At 40.0% G+C, this 25363-nt stretch overlaps 2 protein-coding genes across 2 annotated transcripts in view; one reads left to right on the top strand and one right to left on the bottom strand.

Annotated features, from left to right (window-relative positions):
* PPP3R1 (protein phosphatase 3 regulatory subunit B, alpha) overlaps window positions 1–11078 on the top strand; it is a 59161-nt gene extending 48083 nt beyond the window's left edge. The window contains exons 3-6 of the mRNA XM_082672876.1: window positions 838–1014; window positions 2093–2152; window positions 3680–3864; window positions 8998–11078. Coding sequence (XP_082529002.1) covers window positions 838–1014; window positions 2093–2152; window positions 3680–3864; window positions 8998–9045 — 470 coding nt within the window. The 3' untranslated portion in view covers window positions 9046–11078. The remainder of the gene's footprint in view (window positions 1–837; window positions 1015–2092; window positions 2153–3679; window positions 3865–8997) is intronic.
* A 4373-nt stretch (window positions 11079–15451) lies between these two features.
* On the bottom strand, window positions 15452–25120 carry PNO1 (partner of NOB1 homolog). The gene is made up of 7 exons (XM_082672373.1): window positions 24836–25120; window positions 24452–24601; window positions 21800–21883; window positions 21546–21606; window positions 21195–21312; window positions 16708–16778; window positions 15452–16026 (listed from the first exon to the last, which is right to left on the bottom strand). Exons 1-7 carry the CDS (start codon window positions 25040–25042, stop codon window positions 15959–15961), a joined length of 759 nt encoding a protein of 252 aa, XP_082528499.1. The 5' UTR covers window positions 25043–25120; the 3' UTR covers window positions 15452–15958.
* Between the last annotated feature and the right edge of the window lie 243 nt (window positions 25121–25363).

The following is a 25363-nucleotide window of genomic DNA, read 5'->3' as shown; positions in this document are numbered from 1 at the left end:
TGGCAAAACATATGAAAAACAGTATCTCTGAGTCACAAGATGAGTCAAAAGGGTGAGGTTTGTTTGTTTTTCCTTGTTCATCTGTTTTAAGGGAGTATGATCCCAAGTAGCAGAAAAAAATCTTTGATGAAAGTTGGTGCCAAAAGTTGGAATTCTTTATGTTTAGCTTGTACGAAGTGCAAAGCTGAAGCACTTGATGGTGCTGCCAAGGCGGGTTTGATCTGTTTTAAAGATCTGGGCCTGATTTTTAGGATATTGGTAATAACTGTAAACGGATAGTAACCTTTAAAAATTTAACCTTTATAAAATTTTTTCTTAAAAATTTAATTAAAGGATTAAAATCTAAAAATGCTGGGTTTTCTTTGCTCATATTTGCAAAGAATATCTTTAGAAGAATATTCAAGAAGCTGGCAACGTTGGAGGGAGGCTTTGAATATTGAACTGTGTTCAAACCATGTTCAAATTTTGAACCACGAACTGCTAGAAATAAACTAAATTAAAATTTTACAAGATAAGTGAAAATTAGAGTGCCTGGTACATAGGGATTGATTTAGTCTGCCTGGTAAAACCACGTGACTTCCATGATCAGCTTAGCATTGTTAATCTTGTAATATCTTACTCAGCATACAGTTGGTTGTATGTTATGGCAGGTGCAGACAAACAAAAGGGTAACAAAAAAATTTTATGATATATTTTCTTTGTTATAAGAAATTAGTCAATCGTATATGCAACTCTTTAAATTGGAAATTAAACTCTTGGATAAGTGGTGAATTTTTTTCCTATAATTATCACAAAATCGTTTGTTAAATCTTGCTGCCTCTTTTTGTTTGCTTTTAGTTGATGCTGATGAAATTAAAAGGCTAGGAAAGAGATTTAAGAAGCTCGATTTGGACAATTCTGGTTCTTTGAGTGTGGAAGAGTTCATGTCTCTGCCTGAGTTACAACAGAATCCCTTAGTACAGCGAGTAATAGATATATTTGACACAGATGGGAATGGAGAAGTAGACTTTAAAGGTAAGGAAGTAGTTTTTTTTTAAACTACCAGTTAGATAATCTGTGAATAGCATCTTACAGCTCTGTGTACAAAAATGTCTGAAAAATTTAGTTTTTCTTGAATGTGTATTACTGGTTTTCTTATAAAGATAGATTACATTAAAACCTCAAAGTCTGTGATATATGAACCTTAATGGGCTAATAAGATCTTTTACTTTTGGGGTCATAAATGATCAAATTGTCCTTTAAGGTAATCTGAAAAATGGGATTTAGAATTTCTTTTGTTGTTCGAAAATTAGTCTCACTTTAGGGAAACTTACAATATTAGAAGCTACATTTTTAAAACCTTTTATAAAAGAATGAGACTTAATACTAAGTCAGCAATAAAAAGTAAGCTGAAGTAATAAGGATATGAGTATTATCATAGAAAGGATTAATTTAGTTAATCTAAGATTTTACGAAGACAGTAGCGCTTTTGCTAATATTAACCATTTGATTCTACACTTTAAAGTAAATAAACATTTCATTTCACCAGGGAATCAACAGATTTTGTTATTTTAGTTTGAGGAATTGGATTATAAGTGAAGGGCTTTAAAACTGGTTATGATTTAGTGTTTAGCAGGCAGTGAAGAAAAATGACCATTTGTTAATGAAACATCCAACAGTTTATTTAAATGATTCTGAATTTTGGAGCCAGAAATCCAAAATTTTTTTTTTTCTGCCAAACAATGTAAATTTTTTTAAAGCCTCCTTTTGTCATATTCTAAGAAAAAAGAGTTAAATAGCTTAAAGAATATGGGGTTTTTTTTGAGTGTTATGCTCTGTAGCGTAAGTAAATATTTGTTTAAATTGATTTGACTTTAGAGAACTCCAGGTTCAGATTAAAATGTATATATATAGAACCTCGTTTGTTACGAAGTTTCAAATTTGGCTTTTTCAGTTTTAAACACAGCTAGTAATATTTTCTTTTGCAGCAAGAAAATATCTTTTTGTCAGCACATAGGGGTTTGTGTGTGTGTGTGTGGGTGTGGGTATGTGTTGTTTTTCTTTGTAAAAAATTGAAACTTCTGATTTGTAAACATATTTTATTCTTATTCAGAGTTCATTGAGGGAGTCTCTCAGTTCAGTGTCAAAGGAGATAAGGAACAGAAGTTGAGGTGTAAGTATTTCTCTTCACTGAGTTCATTCTCCCTCTTAAGACCACTACCCCATACTGCATTATAACCTCCTTTTAAAATATTCTAAAAGATGTCTTTTATTCTAGATCCTTAGTAAACATAACAAAAATTTTACATTCTGGAGAAAATCCTTTCTGGACATTTGCAGTTTGCGTTTTTTAATGATGTGTCATTGTTGCTTTTAGTTGGATAGAAGGAAAATAGAATTTCCTTCTACAGCCATATGAATTACATGTCTTAGATAAGAGATTTTTTTTAATTGAAGTATAGTTGATGTACAGTGTTTTATAAGTTACAAGTGTACAATATAGTGATTCACAATTTTAAAGATTATATTCCATTTATAGTTATTATAAAATGTTGGCATGAAAGTGAGAAGAAATGCTCTAATATGATTAGGTTAACTTTATTTACACTCGTTGTATTCAGAATTATTTAGCCAGAAGTCCACTATTTTGGTTTACATAGGCTGCCTCTATCATAGGGAACATCTGATATCTTTTTAAAGCATTCAGCTCTTAACTAGAGAGATGTTGTATTTATAACAGTTCTCTGAGGTGCAGGCTATATGCAAACATCCTTTGCAAACGAACTCTTTTTGATACAAATGAGAATAATAGTAATAGCATTTGCTGTCTTTGATTGTATATTATCTCATTCGGTACTGTAAAGAACCTGAGAGGTTAGAACTATTATTAGCCCCAATTAAATATGTGCAGAAAATGAAGCTTAGGAAGGGTAAATAACTTACCACTAGGCTACACTAATTGGCCAAAGCAGTCTTGATTCCATGGCTCATATACACTTTTTTTTTTTTTAAGATTTTTTTCAATGTAGACCTTTTTTTTTTTTTTTTTTTTTGATTTTTTGGCTGCATTGGGTCTTCGTTGCTGTGCGTGGGCTTTCTCTAGTTGCGGCGAGCGGGGGCTACTCTTTGTTGCATTGCATGGGCTTCTCGTTGTGGTGGCTTCTCTTGTTGCGGAGCACAGGCTCTAGCACGCAGGCTTCAGTAGTTGTGACACACAGGCTCAGTAGTTGTGGCTCGCGGGCTGTAGAACGCAGACTCAGTAGTTGTGGTGCACGAGCTTAGCTGCTCCACGGCATGTGGGATCTTCCAGGACCAGGGCTCGAACCCGTGTCTCCTGCACTGGCAGGCAGATTCAGGGAAGCCCAATGTGGACCATTTTTAAAGTCTTTATTGAATTTGTTGCTTCTGTTTTATGTTTTGGTTTTTTGGCCATGAGGCATGTGAGATCTTAGCTCCCTGACCAGGGATCAAACCCACCGCCTGCATTGGAAGGTGAAGTCTTAACCACTGGACCACCAGGGAAGTCCCATAGCCCATATACTCTTAACCATTTTCACCTAGAGACATCTCTGTGTAGGAAGGAGCTGTCCTCAGAGTAGAATTCTAATTGTTTGGCAGCTTATTGTTCTCTCTCTCATTGAAAGTATTCGTTTGTGATTGCCTTTGATTTTGCCATTGATTTTCCTTACTCTCTTTTTAGTTGCTTTCCGTATCTATGACATGGATAAAGATGGCTATATTTCCAATGGGGAACTCTTCCAGGTGCTGAAGATGATGGTGGGGAACAATCTGAAAGATACACAGTTACAGCAAATCGTGGACAAAACCATAATAAATGCAGATAAGGATGGAGATGGAAGAATATCCTTTGAAGAATTCTGTGCTGTAAGTACATTCATTAGTTACACTTCATGAAAACATTTTTAATACCACTTAATAGAGAATTCCTTTATTTTGCCCTAGACATTTCTACTTTTGATTTTGCCTAATTGCTCCATATTCAAGGTTTTGAAATGTTCTTTGTTGTGTTACTGATTTTATTCTCAGTGATTGTCTGATAAAATGCCACAAGAATGGTACTAGTAACTTTTACTTATTATTGGTAGCCTCCCAAATGAACAGCTAGGTTGTTTGAAAATACTTTTGTGGGAAATATGAGTTCATGAGTTTCAGCTAGGAATCCAGAGGCTTGGTTTCATGAGGACAACAGAAATGGAGTCCCTGTCCGTCTTAAACTCAGCAGCTAGGCCTTGTAAAAGGGTGATTTTATTTTTCTAAGCTACTGATGGGTAGTCCTTGTACGCTGGGGCAAGGGCTCCACAGAGGCAGGGGCTACAGTTGTGGGAAGGCCTCGACAACTAGCTCTAGGTGGAAACTGGGGCAACGGCTTAGCTTCCAGTTTACTACTTCTCTTCTTTACTCCTGCCCCTAAAGCAAAGATACTAACTTTTTGATGTGTTAAAAGCAGTTTTAACTGTAAGCTAGAGATACTGAGCAATGCAAAGGAAAGGCAAAGATAACAAAGAAAAAGTTTTGAAAAATTTCAGTCATGACTGGGAAATCTTTCTATAAAAGACTTTCCTCTTCTTCTCATTTTTTACTTAGATGACACCAGGGAAAACAAATTACTTTGTGTGTTATATAAGGACTTAAGTATCTACTTCAGCATTTAAGTAGAAGTTCACGTGATCCTTTAAGGATCTTTCTTCATCTCAAGGGAATACTATCTTTGCATTTTGTTTCAAAAAGTAGGGTGGTGCTCTAGTTTAAAGAACACTCGAGGTCTTTTTGGAAGAGATTAGATAGGCTTGAGCCTTGAGATTTGGAACCCGTGCCAGGTGGTACTGCTCTGTGTCCTGTCCCTCCGTTGTGTCTCCTCCCTCACTGTTTTTTTATAAATTAATTAATTTATTTTTGGCTGCGTTGAGTTTTTGTTGCTGTGCACGGGCTTTCTCTAGATGCAGCGAGCGGGGGCTACTCTTTGTTGCGGTGCATGAGCTTCTCATTGCGGTGACTTCTCTTGTTGCTGAGTGCAGGCTCTAGGCACTTGGGCTTCAGTAGTTGTGGCCTGTGGGCTCAGTAGTTGTGCCTCATGGGCTCTAGAGCGAAGGCTGAGTAGTTGTGGTGCATGGGCTTAGTTGCTCCGCGGCATATGGGATCTTCCCAGACCAGGACTCTAACCCGTGTCCCCTGCATTAGCAGGTGGATTCTTAACCACTGCGCCACCAGGGAAGTCCTTCCTCCTTCACTGTTGCCAGTACTTGCTGAAGGACTCCCGTGGACGGACATCGCATTGTGTGCGACCTGAGACCATGCTGGTAGTGGCATCATAGGTAGCAGCCAGTTTTCGAAAGAAGGAAAAAAAAATAATTCCAGGACTTGAGGGAACAAAACAAAAAAGGGAAACTCTTGACTGGAGTGTTAATGGAAAGGATGTATATAAGTGAAGACTACTTGCATTTAGTAAATATAAACTAAAACTTGCATGTAAATCACTTACCAGTGAAAGGAAATTAAAATACATCCCTAGGTATAGAAATGGTACTATTTACACTGAAGACATAAGCTAAGCTTTGAGTTTGTTTTTCAGCATTTTGTGATAAATTGCCTTTACTTGTATTTTTGGAGGGCATAGTTCAGGAATGAAGAAAAATGTTTTGTGTATTAAGCCAACTTTTTGGAACATTTATCAAGCTCTTAACTTTGGCTTCATTGATTTTTCTTTATTCTGATTTCTTAAGCTATAACAGTGAAAGAGAAAGACAGTTTATGTATGTATGTATGTATGTATGGCTGCATTGGGTCTTCATTGCTGTCCATGGGCTTTCTCTAGTTGCAAAGAGCGGGGTCTACTCTTCGTTGTGGTGCATGGGCTTCTCATTGCAGTGGCTTCTCTTGTTGCGGAGCATGGGTTCTAGGCGCATGGGCTTCAGTAGTTGTGGTGCATAGGCTCAGTAGTTGTGGCTCATGGGCTCTAGAGCGCAGGCTCAGTAGTTGTGGTGCATGGGCTTAATTGCTCCATGGCATGTGGGATCTTCCCGGACCAGGGCTTGAATTTGTGTCCCCTGCATTGGCAGGCGAATTCTTAACCACTGAGCCACCAGGGAAGTCCCAAGGAAGTAATTTTAAATAAGATCACATACTACATACCTACTTTAACATTTTCAGAATACTTTACCATGCACAAATATTATAAATGATTAGTGACAGGATTAAAGTTGGTGGACTGAACACATCTATTTACTTTTGCTTCCTCTCAAACCTCCACTGAAATTAAATGGGTTAAAAACAAAAGGTTATAAACCCACAAGGACCAAGTGAATAGCAGAGAGGATAGTTAACTAGATTTGGCAACTTATAAAGTTGAATGGTTAATTGGTTTAGCAGACAGGAGTAAAAATTCTAAGCTAGAAACTTGGAAAGCTGAGAAGCAACTTGGTTTATAAGTGGAATCCCTGAAAGGCTCAGTTCCCTAACCTGATTCCCTGGCAGCTAGACTTGTACCCTCCAGGCAAGAGGTGGGACAGCCCTCTGGGAAATCTGATCTCCAGAAATGGTCTTAACTGATCACTCAAAGCGCAGGCCACAGTCAACAGCCCCACTTTGTATGTGGAGGCTCTAGTGCCCTTTCCACAGGAGCAGAGAGCCATGGATCACCAGACATTCAAGGAAAGCCTCTAAAATGGATTATAGAGATGAGATAACACCTGAAAAAGAAGCTTGGAGAAGCAGGCTATGCAAGGCCAGTGACAACTTTCAAAGTAGAACAAAAATCTGTCATGGTTATCCTCAGGGATATAATATATTGGATTTTTGAAACAAAAATTGGAGAATATATAAAAGAGCTCTCGGACATTTAAACTTTGAAGTAGATTCTAGGAGGTCTAACACCCAGATGCTAGGGGTCCAGAAAGAAAATGCAAGGAAGGAAATGTCAAAAATGAATCAAGAAAATATGTCAGAATCAAAAGTAATGAGCTTCTTTGACCAAAAAGACTTACTGAGTACCCAGCATAGTATATAAAAATGTGGGCCTAGGCACATTGTCATGAAATTTTAAAACAAACAGATGGTTCTACAAACTTCCAAAGAGCTAAAGTAGAGGGGTAGGGGAAGGGTGTCATACAAAGAATCATAATGGTGGCAAATTTCTCAGCAGAGTTGGCAACTGGAAGGCAATGGAAGCATTGCCTTCACAATTTTGAGGGACAGTTATTTTCAAGTGAGAACTCTCAGTAAACTCAAACTAGGTGGTGGAAATAAAGACATTTTAGGTATGCAAGGCCTCCCTTTCTGGGAAACTACTAGAGGATGTGCTCCCACTATAAAAAGGTTATAAATCAAAAAAAGAAGACAATGTGGGATCCAGGAAGCAGAAGGTCCAACATGAAAGAAGGAAATCTCTAGGATGATGGTGAAGGAGGATCCATAGATGACAGGCCTGGATGGGAGCAGGTTGGAAAGCTCTGGGAGTGATTTCAAGACAGTAAAATTGATAGAATTACATAATATATTTAAGTGCGTTTAGAACAAAGTTTAGGGTTGAATTAATGATAAATACATAGAACACCTGGCAAAGAAAAAGATCAGTTATTAACTGTAGCAAAACAAATGTGCAGGAAAGAAAAAGTAACTATAGTACACAATTCTCTTCTGCTGTAAGTAGTATTCTATATAGTCATAAATAAAATGCTGAATTTCTGCCTAATCAAAAAAAAGATACAATTTTTTGAAGCGTGGGAGAGGTGGGAAGTATATGTGGTAGGAGACAGAAGGGAGAGGTGTGTGTGAAAGTATAATCTTCACCTTCTGTGGTGGGAAGTCAGTGGATGATGCCTAAAACTTTGAATCCAAGAAAAAGCAATGTAGGGGTGTTATTTGGACACCTATAGGTAAATACTGAGAATCAGCTGAAAATTCTAAATGATTGCCTCTAAGTAAAAAGAAATTTGAGGGCAGGATAGCAAACTGCTGTTTTCATAACAGAAGTTGTAGAACTAGCTGGCTGTTTAAGCTTTCTTTTTCAAAAAAAAATTTTTAAGGTTTAAAAATAATACAGATGTAGCTATGCAGAACAACATGGATGAATCTCACAAACAACGCTGAGTGAAACAAGCCAGACACAAAAGATTTCATTTATAAAATGTATAAAAGCAGACCAGAGTAACCTATGGTGTTAAATCATGATAGTGACCACCTCTGGCGGGCGGTGGCTTGGGAGGAGGGAGGTGGCCAGTGCGGGAAGGGGGCCACGGAAGAGCCCCAGTGATGCCCTCCCTGGCTGCTGTTTACTTGGGTGTTCGCTCTGAAAATTCATCAGGCTGTGAACATTTATGGTTTACTTTCTTTATATAGGTTATACTTAATAAAACTTATGCCCCAAATAATAATACAGGTAATTGCACTTCACATGGCCATGTCAGTATTCACTGAGGTGTCTGTAACAACTTTACAAGTATTTGACTCCATGGGAAAGTAATGTGCAGAAAATTTTATTCATTTATTACTTTTTGATATATTGTAGAACAGACTGACAGTGAAGCCTGCATTTGGTTTCTGACAGTTTTTATGGTAACATCTGGTTATCATTTAATATTAAACTACTAAAGGCCATGTCGAAACGACAGACGAAAGAGTGGGCCAAATCCTGCATGTGGCCTGTTTTGTATGTTTTTGAACTAAAAAAGTTTTTTCATTTTAAAGTGGTGTTTAAAAAAAAAAATGGGAGAAGAGAATTCAAGAGAAACTATACATGGCCTACAGAGCTTGAAATATTTACTGCCTAGCCCTTTACAGAAAAATTTGCCAGCCCTAGTGCTAGAACACAAGAAAATGTTATCCTAGGAGAAGGAAGCCACGAAAGTTCTAACAAAAGGCAATGCAGGTTTTTAAAAACAACAGCTTCTGGAAATGGCTAAAGTAGTATGTTTTTTAAGCTGTAGTTTTGGTAAGGTGGTTAGACTAGTACAAGGGAGTCCGTCGAACCTGGTCAAGTTTGATTTGTTCTCTCTGTTGCAGGTTGTAGGCGGCCTCGATATTCACAAAAAGATGGTGGTAGACGTGTGACTCTTCTGTAAAGAGTACCACCCAACACTTTTGCTTTCTTCTCCATCTCTGAAGATCTGCTCAAGACGTCCAGCAATGCTCTCTGTGTATTTAAATGGAAGTATTTTTCTCTGTGAAGCCACATTTTCCAACATGAGCCTCATGAAGCCAACTAAGTGTTATTGAACTCTTATTCTCTCAATAACTCAGTGTAGCACTTTAAAGCTGAAGGACAGCAGCATGAAAAGAGCATATCAATGTGGTGAAGAAAGGGAAGGGGTTGGCTTTCTAATTTATTTTTCTTCATCTTTTATAACAAGAAAGTATCTATATATACATATGTAAATATTTATATATAGATATATGTAGCTTTCTATATGTGTAGTAGGTTGGCTTTTATTTAATATACTTGATTCAGAAGCAAAATGATAGAGTACAAAAGTGCCAAGCAGAACATTCAACATCCTTACTTTTATTTCACACAGTTTTATATATAGATTGAAGATTGTACAATTTGAGCCAGGTGTTAGGCCAGCTATTTTCCTTGTCCTGCCCTTTCTCTTTTGAGAGATTGACAAAGCATTTGTTAACATCTTATTATTTACCTTGATTACATTTTTGTAACAAAGGAGTTTGTAACTTTATTTATACCTGTGATATATTTCCAGGGACTGTGTCTCATTGCTGCGCAGCTTTGACGACGTCTCTGCTTGAGCAGAAAGTATAGTTCAGCGCTGCTGCTCTTGTGTTCATATAGCAACAGCACAGAGCTTATGGCCACCTCATTCTGTTACTTCATAACTAGGAGCCATTACATTCACTAGATGTCCCTGAGTAAGTGTCAGTTTGTTGTGATTTTATTCGCAAAGGACAGAAGCTATCTGAGGCAATCCTGATTTATCTCGGACATGACTTATTGAAGAGTTCCTGAAATAATCATGTAACTGCTTAGGATATCCGTTTATTTGTTTCATTACATGGGTGGTAAATTGTCATTAAGCTTACGTTTAAACCATAAATTTCCTTTCTCTGTTTCAAAAGACTTGCAGCTAATCTAAAACTGGTGATATTTAATGTGCATGTGTGTATCTCTACACCCACATATACTTATTTATGACTTACATGGGAGAAACCTTACTAATCTATATGCCACAGAAGAGCAAAATTATATCCAAACTTATACCTCTTAAATTTCTTTACCACAAGGCATAGAGAGTGCATAATGGTGTTCTTGATTTGCCCACATACGTAACAGGTAACTTAATAAATTTGTGTGATATAAAAGTAGTTTACCATGTTCCACCACTTGATATTATCCCTTCCCTTTTCTGCAAAGGTACTATTGGCTGGAAGAAGACATTCTGGTTAGCTTTGTAGGACTGTAGTCTTTCCCTATATAGTTTTTCTAGAAAACTGGTTTTATAATCATGAGTGGGAAAAGGCAGGTTGAATCAAGAGGAAAGAATCTTAATTTGGGCACACCCGCCTGCCATCGCTGTTCCTTCAGCTGAGTGCTGCACGCCATGGGCTCTGTCTGTGAGAGAAATCCCGGTGCTTGGTGTCCTTGCATGACATGGAGTTTTGCATGTAGATCGATTTAAAGTATGTACCTCTTGTTTACATAATTTGCATAATTTTAAAACATAATGTTGCCAAACTTTGGAAATGTTAATGTTCAAACTGAAAATCTCCACTACATGTAACTTTCTTCCTCTGGATCAGTACGTGGCTTATAATCCCAGCCAGTGGTTTGATCTGTTCCAGTGTCAACTGCCATGTGCTCTGCTTCAAGGGGGGGAACTAGTCTTTTGTGAATTTTTTGTACATAAGTATTTGTTACAAATATTTTAGCAAATGCTTTCTATTTCTCTTGCTTGTGCATATCTTGGCTGGCATTACAGAAAAATAGTGCAAACATTATTTCCTTACTGGGGACTGAGGGTTTTTTCTTTTTCTTTTTCTTTTTCTTTTTTTTTTTTTTTAGCGTGCGTGGGTGGGCGGGGAGGGATGGTTTATGTTGAATGTTTAGTTTTTCTTCTGCATGAAACATCATGTTGTGGGATCTTTAGAAAACTTCATACTGTATGAATAAGAAAATAAAATATTTGAAACTTGATTGAGTGTATTCACAGTGGTCTTCAGGCTTTCCCGGCCGTTGGATAGTCTTTTTTCACTCTTTCAGATTTTTTAAAAACTCTAGTAAGTTGACATTTGATCTTTGACTATGAGCCATAAGTAAGTCTGCTCTGTCACTGGGTGAAAACACAAGTCATCACAGTGACCTGCAGAACCCGGTGTGTCACCCTCCCTCTGCTTCCAGCCTCCTTTGCCTCCGTGCTTCCCCAAGCCTTTGGCGTGCTTCCTCTGTAGGCCTGTGCACCGTCTCTTCACCCCCCAGGCTACCCACAGGGAATGCTTCCAAGGGTTTCAGCCGTGTCCTGGTTCAACAGTAACCCTCCTGGCCACCATTTAAACACACTAATACACCTGATTCTCCTTTACCCCACTGTTTTCTTCCATAGCATTTAACCTCTTCTGACATGATTCACTTAAGCATTTTGTATTTGTCTTCCCCGGTTATGGAAATGACACGAATGAAAGCTCCCCAAGGGCAGGGATTTCTGTCCCTTGTTCACTGATAGACCTGGTTGTCTAGATTCTGCCTAGTTCTTAGTGTTTAATGAATACGTAATCAATGAATTAGGTAATAGGAGACACCTTGTTTCTACAGGTTGTGATGTTAAATTCTATCCACTACTTTCTCACTTCATAAAAGGTAAGCATTAGTATAATTTTGAGACTTTTATTCATTCAGCAACTCTGGAGGGTTCCCACGCCATGCCTGCGCTGTAATAAGCACTTGAGGTTCTTGTGACGGGAAATGATGTACCTGGCCCACGTGAATTATGGGCTCTCGGTGTTTTATACCCAAAACACCCATATTGTCAGGCATGCACTAGTTATGAGATACTGTGCACTGGATTCCTTGGCTCTTTGAACTAGGAGTATAGGTTAGTTAGGCCTAAACCAATAGTTAACATTTTAAACCCTAGGTCTCCCTTTCTTTACCTAGTTCTAATGGTCTTAAGAGTAGAAAAGATGACAAAGTGAAACAGCAATGCACAGAATGGGAGAAAACATTTGTAAATCGTGTATCTGCTAAGAGATTGCTATCTAGAATATGTCAAGACTACGACTCAAAAACCACCTGATTAAAAAGTGGGCAAAAGGACGTGAAGAGATATTTCTCCAGAAGGATACACAAATTGCCACCACCACGTGAAAAGATGCTCAGTATCACTAGTCATTATGGAGATGCAAACTAAAACAAGATACCACTTCAGGCCCGTCAGCACTGCCATCAGCCAAATAAAAGTGTTGGTAAGGATATGAAGCAGCTGGAAGGCTTGTTGTGCATTGCTGGTGTGGATATCAAATGGTGTAGTCATTGTGGAAAAATGGTATAATGGTTCCTCAAATTAAACACAGATTTACCATATGAGCCAGAAATTCCACTTCTGGATACTTGCCCAAGAGAAGTGACAGTAGGGACTAGAAGTGTTGGCACACCCGTGTTCATAGTGGCATTATTCACAGTAGCCAAAACTTGAAAGCAACCAAAACATCCATGACAGATGGATAATCAAAATGTGGTATATACATACAATGGGATGTTACTCAGCCATAAAAGGAAATTTTGACACATGCTGTAACACACATGAACTTTGAAGACATGCTAAGAAAAAAGAGCCGGTCACAAAAGAACAAATACTGTTTTTTGGGGGGGGTTTTGCGGTACGCGGGCCTCACTGTTGTGGCCTTTCCCGTTGCGGAACACAGGCTCCAGACGCGCAGGCTCAGCGGCCACGGCTCACGGGCCCAGCTCTGCGGCATGTGGGATCTTCCCGGACCGGGGCACGAACCCGTGTCCCCTGCATCGGCAGGCGGACTCTCAACCACTGTGCCACCAGGGAAGCCCAATACTGTGTTTTTTATATAAGTTTCTGGAGTTGTCAAGCTCATAGAGACAGAAAGTAGAATGGTGGTTCCCAAGGGCCAGGAGGAGGGGGAGGTAGAGTTAGTGTTGAATGGGTACACTGTCAGATGGGGAAGATAAAAGTTCTGGAAATGGTGGATGATGGTTGCATGAGAACGTACTTAGTGTCACTGAGCGGTACAGTTCAAAATGGCTAGAATGGTGAATCATGTCTATTTTACCACAGTTTAAAAGAAAGAGTAGACAAGATGGTAGAAATCTTTCTGGATACTTTCCAGGACTTAGAAAGAAATGCTGTTCAAGCTCATATATGTCTTGAAACAATTTTTGTTTTATAGAATGGATTTTTGTTTTGTCTGCATTGGGTCTTCGCTGCTGCACGTGGGCTCTCTCTAGCTGCGGTGTGCAGGCTTCTCTTACTGCGGAGCATGGGCTCTAGGCGTGCGGGCTTCAGTAGTTGTGGCGCATGGGCTCTACAGCACAGGCTCAGTGGCTGTGGCGCACTGGCTTAGTTGCTGTGCGGCATGTGGGCTCTTCCTGGACCAGGGCTCGAACCGGTGTCCCCTGCATTGGCAGGCGGATTCTTAACCACCGCACCAGCAGGGAAGTTCTTCAAACAATTCTTAGTCTTCAGAAATTCCCACATGCTCAACAATCGCTCATTAAATTAGCTCACATTTTAAGCTAAAGTCCACTGCCACTTCCACCTTTTACTAACCTTGGGCATTATAAATTTATCAGCTAGCCAGATCAAATTAGCGAGTCCTTGCTCTCCCAAACCTCCTTCAGATTACTGGTGTCTCTGAAAGATTTCTTTCACCAAATGAGTAATTAACATTTGTATAATCCAAGCATTTTGCAAGCTGTAGGATGGTTATGTACACTGTCACCGTGTACTCAATAATCTAACATTAAGCATGCTGTCCCATGGTTCTGGAATCAGGAAAATCAGGTCTCTTTCCCAGATGCTCAATGAACATGAGCTTTCTTCTCTAGATAGGATGAGAATTGGAGTCCAAATCTTCTGGAACGACTAGGAGGAAACAAGTTCTCTTCCCTTACCGGCCACTGAATATCTAAGAAAATACTCCTCTTTCATGCCCATTCCCCAGCCAAGTAGCAATTAATATGTTAATAAACTGTTACATGATGTGTCCGAAATTGTACTAGATACTGAGAATCTAAAGATCGGAGGCTTTAGGGTGGGAGGCAGACACTAAAATAATCACAGGTTAGCATGACAGACGCCACAGAAATACGGATAAGCATCGCTGAGGTTTTTGGTTATTAGATTTCATGTCCAGGCCTTAGAGAAGAATTTGAAGAAGTGATTTGATCCAGGTCAAGATCAACTCCCACTGCAACTACCACTGTGATATAGTCAGATTTATTACCTCTATTTTTTCTTCATTATTCCATTCCAGGAATTAGCTGGGTTTCCTCTAACATTTTGTTTCCCTTTCAAGCCCCAAGCAGTGCTGATTCCCTGGGGGTTGGGGATGTTTGCCCAGGGAGAGGCCCAAAACTCAAGACGGTAAAAGTTCAGTATCCCAAATTTTAGCAACTGCCCAAGAAATATATTTGCTCTTATATTACTGATAGTTCTAACTACATAAGAAATCTTCAAAAGGAAGTAAATACCAGAAGATTACTTCACTTTAACATAGAAAACCCGTGTTTTTCCAATCAAAATGATGCTCTTTAAGAATCAGCACAAAATGTTTATGGTTACGTAGCGATGGTTCATCTCAGCCAAGCGCTTTGGAAACCTGATTAAAACTGTGGACCCATTCCTTAGAAAAGTACACCCTAAGCACTCACAATTTTGCATATAACTTCCCGGACAAAGCGTGGCGGGTAGGCAAGTACCTCCTGAAGCCTTTGCAGGCTCCAGAATAAGGCAGTCCCGACAAATTCCTTTTCAAAAGGATGTGAGTAAAATGATATCAACATACACATACACTCTCCATGCTGTTGTGTTGCCAAAGGATAAAAAAATTACTGCTGGGACATTTCCAGCAATTTCCCACTGGATTCCCACTGTAATATTAAGTATATCTAATCCCAATGCAATGTACAAAATAGTTTGGGATAGTGGCACATGTAACTAATAGAAAGCTTAATAGCAATACTTTAAAACAACACTTTTTCTAGTTCTTACATGTACTTTCTAATACTCCTATCATTAAAGTTTTGGTCAAGGGTTGCAGAAATGTACAAGAGAATAACATCAGTTTAATGAAGTAGGTTCCTTTCATTAAAAAAATGCATAATATAAATCAGAACATTTAGGCAGACACCTGTTAAAACAATCTATTACATTTGCAGAATATAGTAGTTTTCTTAGGGGTAAAAATATTCTTTTATCATATTTCACCTTTACTACTTAGAAGAAGTACACCCAAACACTGGTAAGGTCTGACTGCTTTCATTAAACACTTATTTAAAAAATAAAACTCCTTCCTCACATCAACCTTGTGATGTAATCTTTAATTTTACAAACTGCAAAAATAGGTACAAATATTAGCCTTCCTTGGTCCACAGAGTATATCCAAACTGCTGCTATGACCTGGGTCTAAAATATTCACACACCATCCAGTATTAAGGGTCACAAGTCAAGAGAGGTTTTCTGAGATAATTCTTTTAATTACAACTCATAGAGAAGAAATAACTTTTTATAAATTTATAAACAAAAAACTTGGAAGCTAATATAGAACTGTTTTTTTAAATAAGTTTCCCTCCAAATGAGAGGATTATAAACTATGCAAATCGATATGTGATTTAAAATGGAAAAAATAAATTATACTTAATGTGCTAGTATAAATAATGGTATCCACGACTGAAAAGTTCTTCACATGGTGTCTGGTGACCACTTGTAGAGGGGAAAGGCATTTTCTCTAGAATTCAAAGACAAGGTAAAAAGTCTCTGATTTGAAATCAGAATCGGTCTGCCGCTCTGCTAGCCACAGCACGGATATTGCCATAAACCTTTGATGGAGGATTTCCTGCAGGAGAAAATAAAAAAGATTATCCACACGTATACATATAGATGCTACATGGAAAATGGTCTGCAACTCTACAAAGGACAGGGACATTTTCCACTGGATCTACCTTAAATCGACAAAAGAACCATAAAGGAAACCACATAAATATTCTCCAAAGCACATTTTAAATCCTAACAGCCAAAGACTCCGAGTTGTCAAAACGTTTCGAAAAGCAGCCAGTCAGACCTGGGCACAACTGACCTGGGCACCGCGGTGGATCCCACACATTTCTCGAGCACGCGCTACAACCCATGGCTCTGACCGCAAGGGTGGTTTGAAAATGGGACTAAGTCAATCGATTAAGATGACTGACTGATGCTGCTCAGCAGCTCCCCTTTGGCTAAACCTAAAACAATGCTGCCTGCTATTCTGGAAGGGCTCCCTAGCGCACCTCATCAGGGGACGCGGCGACGATGTAAGCAATGTAATCCAATAAACCCTTTCTCTCGGGTTTGCAGATGGAATCCAAGCAAAAAGATTCCTGCTTTCTCTCTGGGCCCACATTTGCCAGCCCCCAAGAGTTTCTGCTTGCTACCTTTATCATCACCCTGACCCTAAAGTGACCTGCAAATGGGATCTGAGTTCCTAAATTCCCTGTTCTTTTCCTTCAGAGAAGACAACATAGGAAGAAACTGCTGTTACCCAGGATGAGGTTGCAGATAGCAGTTCTTGCCATCTTGATGTTTTGGAAAGAACCAAGGATGTGAACTTTCCTGCAAGAGATAAAGTGAGACAGGTTAGCAACAAAAAGCATTTCCTTAACGAAGTCCCATGATCCAGAAACTCTGGAAACTCATGATAGATACAGATGCCTAAATAAAGGTGGTGGTGATGGCCGCACAACTCTGTAAGTATACCGAAAACCACTCTGAAGGGGAATGATAAGTGCATTACATCCCAGTAAAAAATTATGAGGGAAAGACATAAAAAATTAAAAAACAACTCAGTTCTTTAAGACCCTTGGTGAATAATGGCTCCTATCCACTGAGTGCTCTCCAATACGCTAGGGCTTTACATACATGTTCTCATTTAATCCTTGCATGAGCTTTATCAGGCAGAAGCTATTCCCACTTTACATACGAGGAAACAAGTTAGTGAGAAATCAAAACACCTGTCCGAGATGACGCACTGGCAGAGCTGGGAATATTAAAGTACCCAGATGCAGGTAATACTGTACTTAGTTAAAACATATTTGTATTTTAACTGCAAAGCTTTCTGAAGATTATTTAGGGACTTCCCTGGTGGCGCAGTGGTTAAGAATTCGCCTGCCACTGCAGGGAACATGGGTTCGAGCCCTGCTCCGGGAGGATCCCACATGCTGCAGAGCAACTAAGCCTGTGCGCCACAACTCCTGTGCTCTAGAGCCCACGAGCCACAACTACTAAGCCCATGTGCCTAAAGCCCGTGCTCCACAACAAGAGAAGCCACCGCAATGAGAAGCCCGTTTGCTGCAACTAGAGAAAGGCTGCACGCGGCAACGAAGACCCAACACAGCCAAATATAAATAAATAAAAATAAATTAAAAGAAAGAAAAAAGATTTAAGATTCTCTAAATTTCTTCACTACTCTCTGGAGATCATCCAGACCTTTTTACTGGGCATTCCTTGCCAAATAGTTCGAATTAGACTGAGAACATAGCATTTTGCTTTTCTGAGCCCATCTTCCAAAATATCAGTAAACTTAGTAAACTGACACCAAAATCTTCAGGGGGGACGTCAAACAGAACCCTCTCCCTTCCAAAGGCTCAGGCATTTCTGAAATTGGGGTAAAAACGAGGCTAAAAACAAGAGAATCAGTTAAGTCTGTTCAGGATGATCCCCAGGTTTCCTTCCCCACTCCAGGCAACCAGGCAACCACCTTACTACCCCTCTGTAACTCTGGTAAAATTAAGGGGTGGGGCTGCTCACTGCAGAAGGTGAAAGCCCTGGGGGCTGGACCAGGGGCACGAGGCACAGTGGAAGTAGGAGCACCATGACGAAAACAGGGGCAACGTCAAGCAAACGTCTGCACGATGAGCCGCGAGACTTCCAACTGTCTTCGTGACTGGGCTCCCAGAGTCTGTCAGCAGAGAGACTGGAGAATACTTCTCTGGGGAGCCTGGCCTGCTCACTGGGAAAGACTAAAGATACTGACATCAGGGCTTCCCCAAAGAAACAGGCTGGCAATCATCCTAAGTGAAGCCTACAGGCCACCAGCCCCCCGCCCCTAGCCCACCCACAGGCATCCCGAGCCCAGGTTTCTAGTCTGCTCCTTACGGCCCCACCCTTAACATATGACGCCCACACTGAGGAACCAGAATCCGAGGAAAGCACCCAGTGCAAAAGAGTAGAAGGCACAACCAGCAAGCGGAATAAAGCAGTACAGAAACAGAAACTCTAGGGAGAAAAGAAGAAAAACAAACCAAAATAAACCCCCAAACCAGTGAGATTAGAAAAGCAATTTTCAGGCACTCATGAATTGACAACAGGATGTTAAGAAAACTGAATAGAAGGATTAGAAGATGAAGTTGCAGGAAGGAATTCTGAATGAGAATGATTTACAACAGATTTGTATACTCGGCCAGAATAGAAGACATCTTCCCAACCAGGTCTCACAAAATGTCCTTCCTGTGCTAAGCAAGCTCCAGGACTACCTACCACCAAAACAAGGAGGACGCAGGACAAAGAATCCAAGAACCAAGGGATTCAAACACCAAAGGGGCAATGGTGAAAGAAGGAGCCGGGATGGCAACTGTGTGCCAGGCAGAGGGCAGCAGTGCTTCTGGAACAGAAGGTTCCAGGAGAGATTTCTAAAATGTCTGATGCATCTGAGTCCACCAAGCGGAGATACAGACAATGTATGGCTTTCTATTCAATTAGTACACTGAAATATTGAGAAAGCACACAGAAACATAAGAATTATTTCTTCATGTGACAACAAAGTTGCAGAGGACAGATAAAGTAACCACAGTACACCACCTGGCTCAGCTGTTAATACCCTGAGCACCGATTTCATGCTCAGGTAATACTGAGCTTGAGTCGAACCAAACCCACAGTGTAAAGGGAGGGGCAAGCAAACGGGAGCGCTGGAAAGGTTGAGCATGTGGGCGGAGGTGGGTAAGTCCAAAAGAGGAATCTTCATCTTTCACAGGAGAAAAGCAACAGTGAATCTGAGGGGGAAATATTAAGCTGCTATACAAAGATATTTGGAAATACAGAGGAAAAATAATTTTTACAAGTCAGCTAGCTGAACTCGAAGACTTGAAATTTCCTCCCTCAGAGGAGGGGGAAATGGAAGCAGACAGGAGGAATTATTTTAAAGTATGTGTATGTGTAACTTCGATAAAAACAAAATTCTGTGAAGTACAGCATGAAAGATGAGGAGATACAGAAGCAAGGATACATACAGTGTGAGTAGTTTTGCTGCTAAAACAACCAAAGCAATGGGGCAGTGGTTGGAATGGCATACAGGTCCCAGGACATATAGGTCACATTCTTTCCCATTTGATATCCTGAATGTATCTGGAACAAATGGTTTTCAGTTTTATATTTTGTTCACATCCTACTGTGATCTTTGCCAGGTTTTCAGCAACTCATCAAAAATAACATTTATGGGTACATAACAGTCTATCTTATGGCTGTATCACAACTAATATAAATTGTTGAACATGTGGATTCCAATTAGCCTATTTACAGCAAAAACTGCAAGACAGTACATTTCTTTGCCAGTAGTTGGCACTGAAAAAAAACCTACTACTAACCCCCAACAAAATGGAGAAACTTGAAACAACATGCTAATTAAAAGAAGCCATATATCAAAGACTACATATTGTGTATTTCCACCCATATGAATTTCGAGAAAAGGCAAAACCATAGTGACAGAAATGAGATGAGTGATTGCCTGGGAATTGGGAGGGGCTGCAAAGATGCACAAGGAACTTTTGGGTTGATGGAAATGAGCACAGTGGGATCACAGGACTGCAGAGTATTTGCCAAAAACCCATTGAATTATATACCTAAAACAGGTGACTTTAATTGTATGTAAACCACACTGTAATACAGCTGTTTAAAAAATTAGTTCAATGAGTAAATTTTAAGTTAACCCTTAGAAATACACTGATACATTTATAAATTATAAACTTAATATGATGCGTTAACCATAATTGGACTAGCAAATCAGTTATTTTAAAATTTCTAAATTAACAAAAACTTTTAGGGCTGTTTATGATATTTTAAAGTGTGGTAAACATTTCAATTTTTGAAATTTCTAGTTCAAAAGAGTTTTTCCCATGGCTCTGTGGTCCCAACTCCAGGCTTAAGTCATAAAAGGTCAAAATTATAACACACCTGTCTTCAGGTAAACAGGGCCACCAATATAGTGTTAACAGTTTTCTATTTACAGTATAAAAAATAGTCTAAAATTCAGATTCGAAAATAATGGTGAGTACTTTGGTTCAGAGCAAAGATGAGATGATTTTAAATAAAATTATTTCTGGATTTAGCAGTAGGCAGGTCCCTCCTCCTCTCAGTCAACTGCTTCGTTTCCCAACTTCACGGCATTATATAATCTCTGCGCCATCTGCCAGTAACCCCAAACTGGCAACAGAGCGGCTTCAACCTCCAGCAGGGAAGGGTAATCCCAGCTTGACTTCCTGCACCCTTATTTTAAGCCTGTATCATCTTATTGATGTTCACATATAACTGCTCTCTAGTTTTTCCCACAATGTGCAATGGTCACCTTCCTTTTATGAAAGGCCTTTATATATACGTGCATGTGTGTGTATATACATTTATGTTTTTCTTTTTTAAAGGAAAGTCTCACGATGGCATTCAACACACCTACTCCTTGCTCTCCTCTACTGATTTAATAGATTCTCCTGAGATACTATTTCAATCTTCACCTGTCATATAATTTCTTTTAACAGTGATTCTAAACATTTCCTTCATTACTAATTGAGAAAAAGGCTATAATATCTAAGATTTTCTCAACGAAATCTGTTTTCAAAGTAGGTAACTATTCATCCAGAACCATATCCTGACAAAGATTTAGTGGCTACGTTATACGTAAAATACAATCTTTATCACTTCTTGAAACCAGCAAACAATCAACTATAAATTATGACAATAATTTTCTCAAGATCACATACTTACACATCAGCCAGAACTATCCGCGTCCGTGTCACGTTCTCGATGGTGAATTTGGTTTTTCCTCCTTTGCCAGCGATTCTTCCTATTGCCCTCGACAGGTGGTCTCCCTTTAAGGGCTTAACTAAATGAAAAAAGCAAGACCTCAGGAGGGAAGCCATCCCAGCATCACCCACTTCCATGGGAAGTTTAATCATTAGCCAAATTTCCCTACTGAAAGACATAAAACACATTTTTGAAAAGCTGCTAATAACACAACTCAACTGATGTGACTGGAAAGCTGAGACTCAAGTACAAGACAAAGCAACAGAAAAGTACCATCCAGTAGTTCATATGAAAAGACCACCATACACTCACCATCTGTAATTTCAAAAGACTCTAGGAAGAGGTCATCCAACCTAATGAGGGCAAGTGCGTCCTACAATACAGAAATACACACTGTGAAGCTCTTCCATTCAGGCACCTGCGAATGAGTGTTAAGCTAACTCTCATAAATTGTAGAACTACAACACTCAAATTAAAAAACAAAACAAAAAAAAGCCCAAATCCATCAAAACAGTCATATGGCATATTTTCCAAGCCCCCATTTCAGATATCATGAAATCACTCACCTCTACCTGAAACCCAAGAAGAAAGGCTTTCACAAAATCAGCTGCTTTTGTCAGAGCGCTAACATCTTTGGTTTCTTTACAAGTCTGTTTAAAAAAAAAAAAAAAAAAAGGTGTGGCTACGGAGCACAAATTATAGCTCGGAATGAAAAAGATAATATTCTAACGAACTACTAGGACTGACCTTTCCAATTATTATAATTTCCTTTGCTACCACCCTTCCCCAATATATTCTCTATGACCCAGTTTTTGGTAAGTACCGTGTTTAATTTTCAAAACAAAACTTTGCTAACTCCAGAACTGGGCAGTGCCCCCCAAAGACTGTCAAATGACTTACTGTACTCCAAGGCTGATCTGACTCTGGAGTTACCAGCAAGATTCCTCCAATGGCTCCCATTCTGAAGGACCTCCATCCTCGGCCCATCCCACCCAAGCTGGTCCTCTTCTCTTCTCCTTCAATGCAGTCTCCCTGGGAGTCCTGATCTAATCTCCCGACTTCAACCATCATTCCTGTGCTGATTTTTCTTTCCCAAAGCCACAACTCTAGTACTAATTACGAAGAATGGTTTAAGCAGGGGATCCTGCCCTCAAAGAGTTTATTCCATAATCACAGATACAGGTGCTATTCATAAAATGCCCATCCCTGTAAATGATGTGTACTACAAAGGTGCTTGACACACTATAGCTCTAATCTTCGTGTCAACCTACATTTAAGTAAGATAAATACTTTTGTATTTGAGGAAACTCAAGTACCAAGAAGTAAAAAAATAAGATTTGAACACAGATCTGATTCCAAAACCATCATTTCTCCTCCCCCACACACACTCACAATTGAGTTGAGGAGACCACATATTTGACAAATTTGAAGCCATACAGGGTTGTGTAATGGCATAAAACTAGATCCCAGTCGCAATTCTATATGTGACTTTAGGCAAGTCCCATGAATGCTCTAGGTCTTAAGTTTTCTCATTTGTAAAATAAGGAGGTTGGAATGGAAGAGTCCCTACTAGCACTGATGACCTTGGCCAAGAAACTCCTTGGCAAGTTTCCTCACATCTGTTAGATGGGGTATGTCATCTACCTCATAGGGCTGTCCTGAAGACCAAAATGACGTAGTGCCTGCCAAACCACTGCTATGTGTCTGGCACAAAGCAGTATCAACAAATGTCAGTGGAATCCAAATTGATGGTGCTGCAATTCATAAGACAGTTAAGCACAATAAACGTTTAGGCCCTGAAGACAAGACTGAAAAATGGACTGACGGTAAAGGAGAAAGAACTTGAGCTAGACGCTGAAATATGATGAAACTGAGGAAGAAAAAGGGAGTAGGGAGGAGAGGGCCTTCAGAGAGCAAATCCATCCATAATGACGGACAGAAAAATGTTCAAAGAGATGGTGAGAGAACTTGGGAATGAGACTTCTACTTGAAAGGCAAATTCAGTCAAAAACTTTTATCTTTCAGAATTACTGAAGATACCAAGATATCAATAAAACCAGTGTGGTCTGAGAAAATTAATCTGGCTCTGGCATAGAGGATGGAGTGGTGAAAGGAGGTTTAAAGCAATGAGGTAAAGGACACTTATAAGCAAACAAGAGGTTTTGGCAGAAAGCCATACAAACCTGAATGAAAGTGCCAATGGGAACAAAGAGGAATTCTACTGTCAAGTTCTGTATTTTAAACTTTGCCAACTATTTAGACCAGTGCCTCCCTGCTTTATTCCATTATTCTAGTCCTTCAACAGAGATGAGTCTATACCAGTCCTGATAATGAATCGTTAAAAAGGAAGATATAATTACTTTTGGTCACTGATTTTGATACAAAATTGGCACCCTGAACCCCCCCCCCCCGGCTTCCCTGATGGCACAGTGGTTAGGAATCTGCCTGCCAGTGCAGGGGACACGGGTTCGAGCCCTGGTCTGGGAAGATCCCACATGCCGCGCAGCAACTAAGCCTGTGTGCCACAACTACTGAGCCCATGCACCACAACTACTGAAGCCGGCGCGCCTACAGCCCGTGCTCCCCAACAAGAGAAGCCACCACAGTGACAAGCCCGTGCACTGCAACGAAGAGTAGTCCCCGCTCGTTGCAACTAGAGAAAGTCTGCATGCAGCAACGAAGACCCAACACAGCCAAATATAAATAAATAAATAATTAAAAACATAAAACCAAAATACCCCAAAGTTTACTACTTTTGTCTAACTCCTAGACTGACATCATGGAATGAACAAATGAAAAAGTAAATAAACACACTTATACATAATTTACACTTAATACTTTTTTTTTCAAAAAAATACCACTAAAATATATAGCACCTGTACTGCAGCAAATACTTTGGTTGCTTATTTAAATACTTCTGAAACATGACAACCTCTTTACTAAGCCTTTTCTCAATTAAAACAGAACATTATTAAAAGTCTTCTAAGACACAGCTGGTATTTTAGTATGATTTCAGACCGAACTTATGAGTTCAACTAATAATTGTGTTGTATGCAAATTTTGAAGGCATTTGAGAAGTTCAAACACTAAAATATATTAGAAAACTGGAAGAAAATCATTCAAAATAAGCCTCATGAAGGAAAGTCTATTCATACCTTTTCATCCCCGTAGAAAAGAGAAACCGCAGTATATTTGAAAATAGTTAACATTATCCTCACCCTGATTTCTATATTCCTCGATTTCAAGTTAAAGCGTATCTGAAGTCCCAAATGCTCCACAATAGGTGTAAATATCTTCATCCAGTTCTCTTTTAAGGGAGTATATCTGTTAGCTGGGACTGGAATTTTTCTGGTTTCTTCTTTCCCACCCTATGATACAAGAAAACACAACTCAGGAGTTGTCTGGAGGAATAGGGGGTGGGTGGAGATATGAAACAACAGCTGATTATCAAAAACACCCCTTTAACTGGACGAATTAAACATCAGGAGAGTCACCTCTCTAAGAGCTTCATGCCAGAAGAAGCTTCAACATCACCCAGAGGCCACCGTCCTGACCCGCCTCTGGCCCCTGCCCCGTTCCTGTCCCTCGGTCCCCGCCAGTACCAGAAACCCGTCCCCGGAGAGGGGCGGGAAGACGGGCCTCTTGGCAGGCCGGGCCTCCTCGGTGTCCATGCGGGACGCGTCCCCGCCCTCCTCCGGTGCGGACAGCTGCTCAGCCTGCCGTTTCTTCGCCCGCCGGCCACCTTTTCGGGTGACCTGGGTGAAGCCGGCCTCGGCCAAGGGACTCTGTGCCTCCATCTCGGTTTGCATCCTCAAGAAACTCCAGCGGAAGCTTGCTGCTCGAACACGTGCTGGGCTGCATAGCGCAGGCGCGCCTCGCAGGACCCAGCCTTCGCCAACCAGCCCTAGGGCTCCGCCCCCTTTCCTAAGAAGTCCCAGGCAGGGGACCTGGAGCAGGAGTTTGTGTGTTTGTTGGGCAGGGGGAAGGGCTGTCCTAAAATATGACTGATTCTTATGGTCGCCCTCTGCCCCGCCGCTCGCAGCCAAAATTTTTGTAATCTCTAACCTGTATATGTACTAAAGGTAAAAGGTAAAGGCATAAACAAGTCTGTGTTGTTGGTGAAGAAAAAT

This window comes from Grampus griseus (genome assembly GCF_964374135.1).
Source record: "Grampus griseus genome assembly, chromosome: 15".
Taxonomy (NCBI): domain Eukaryota; kingdom Metazoa; phylum Chordata; class Mammalia; order Artiodactyla; family Delphinidae; genus Grampus; species Grampus griseus.
This window is presented reverse-complemented; position numbering and strand designations above follow the sequence as displayed.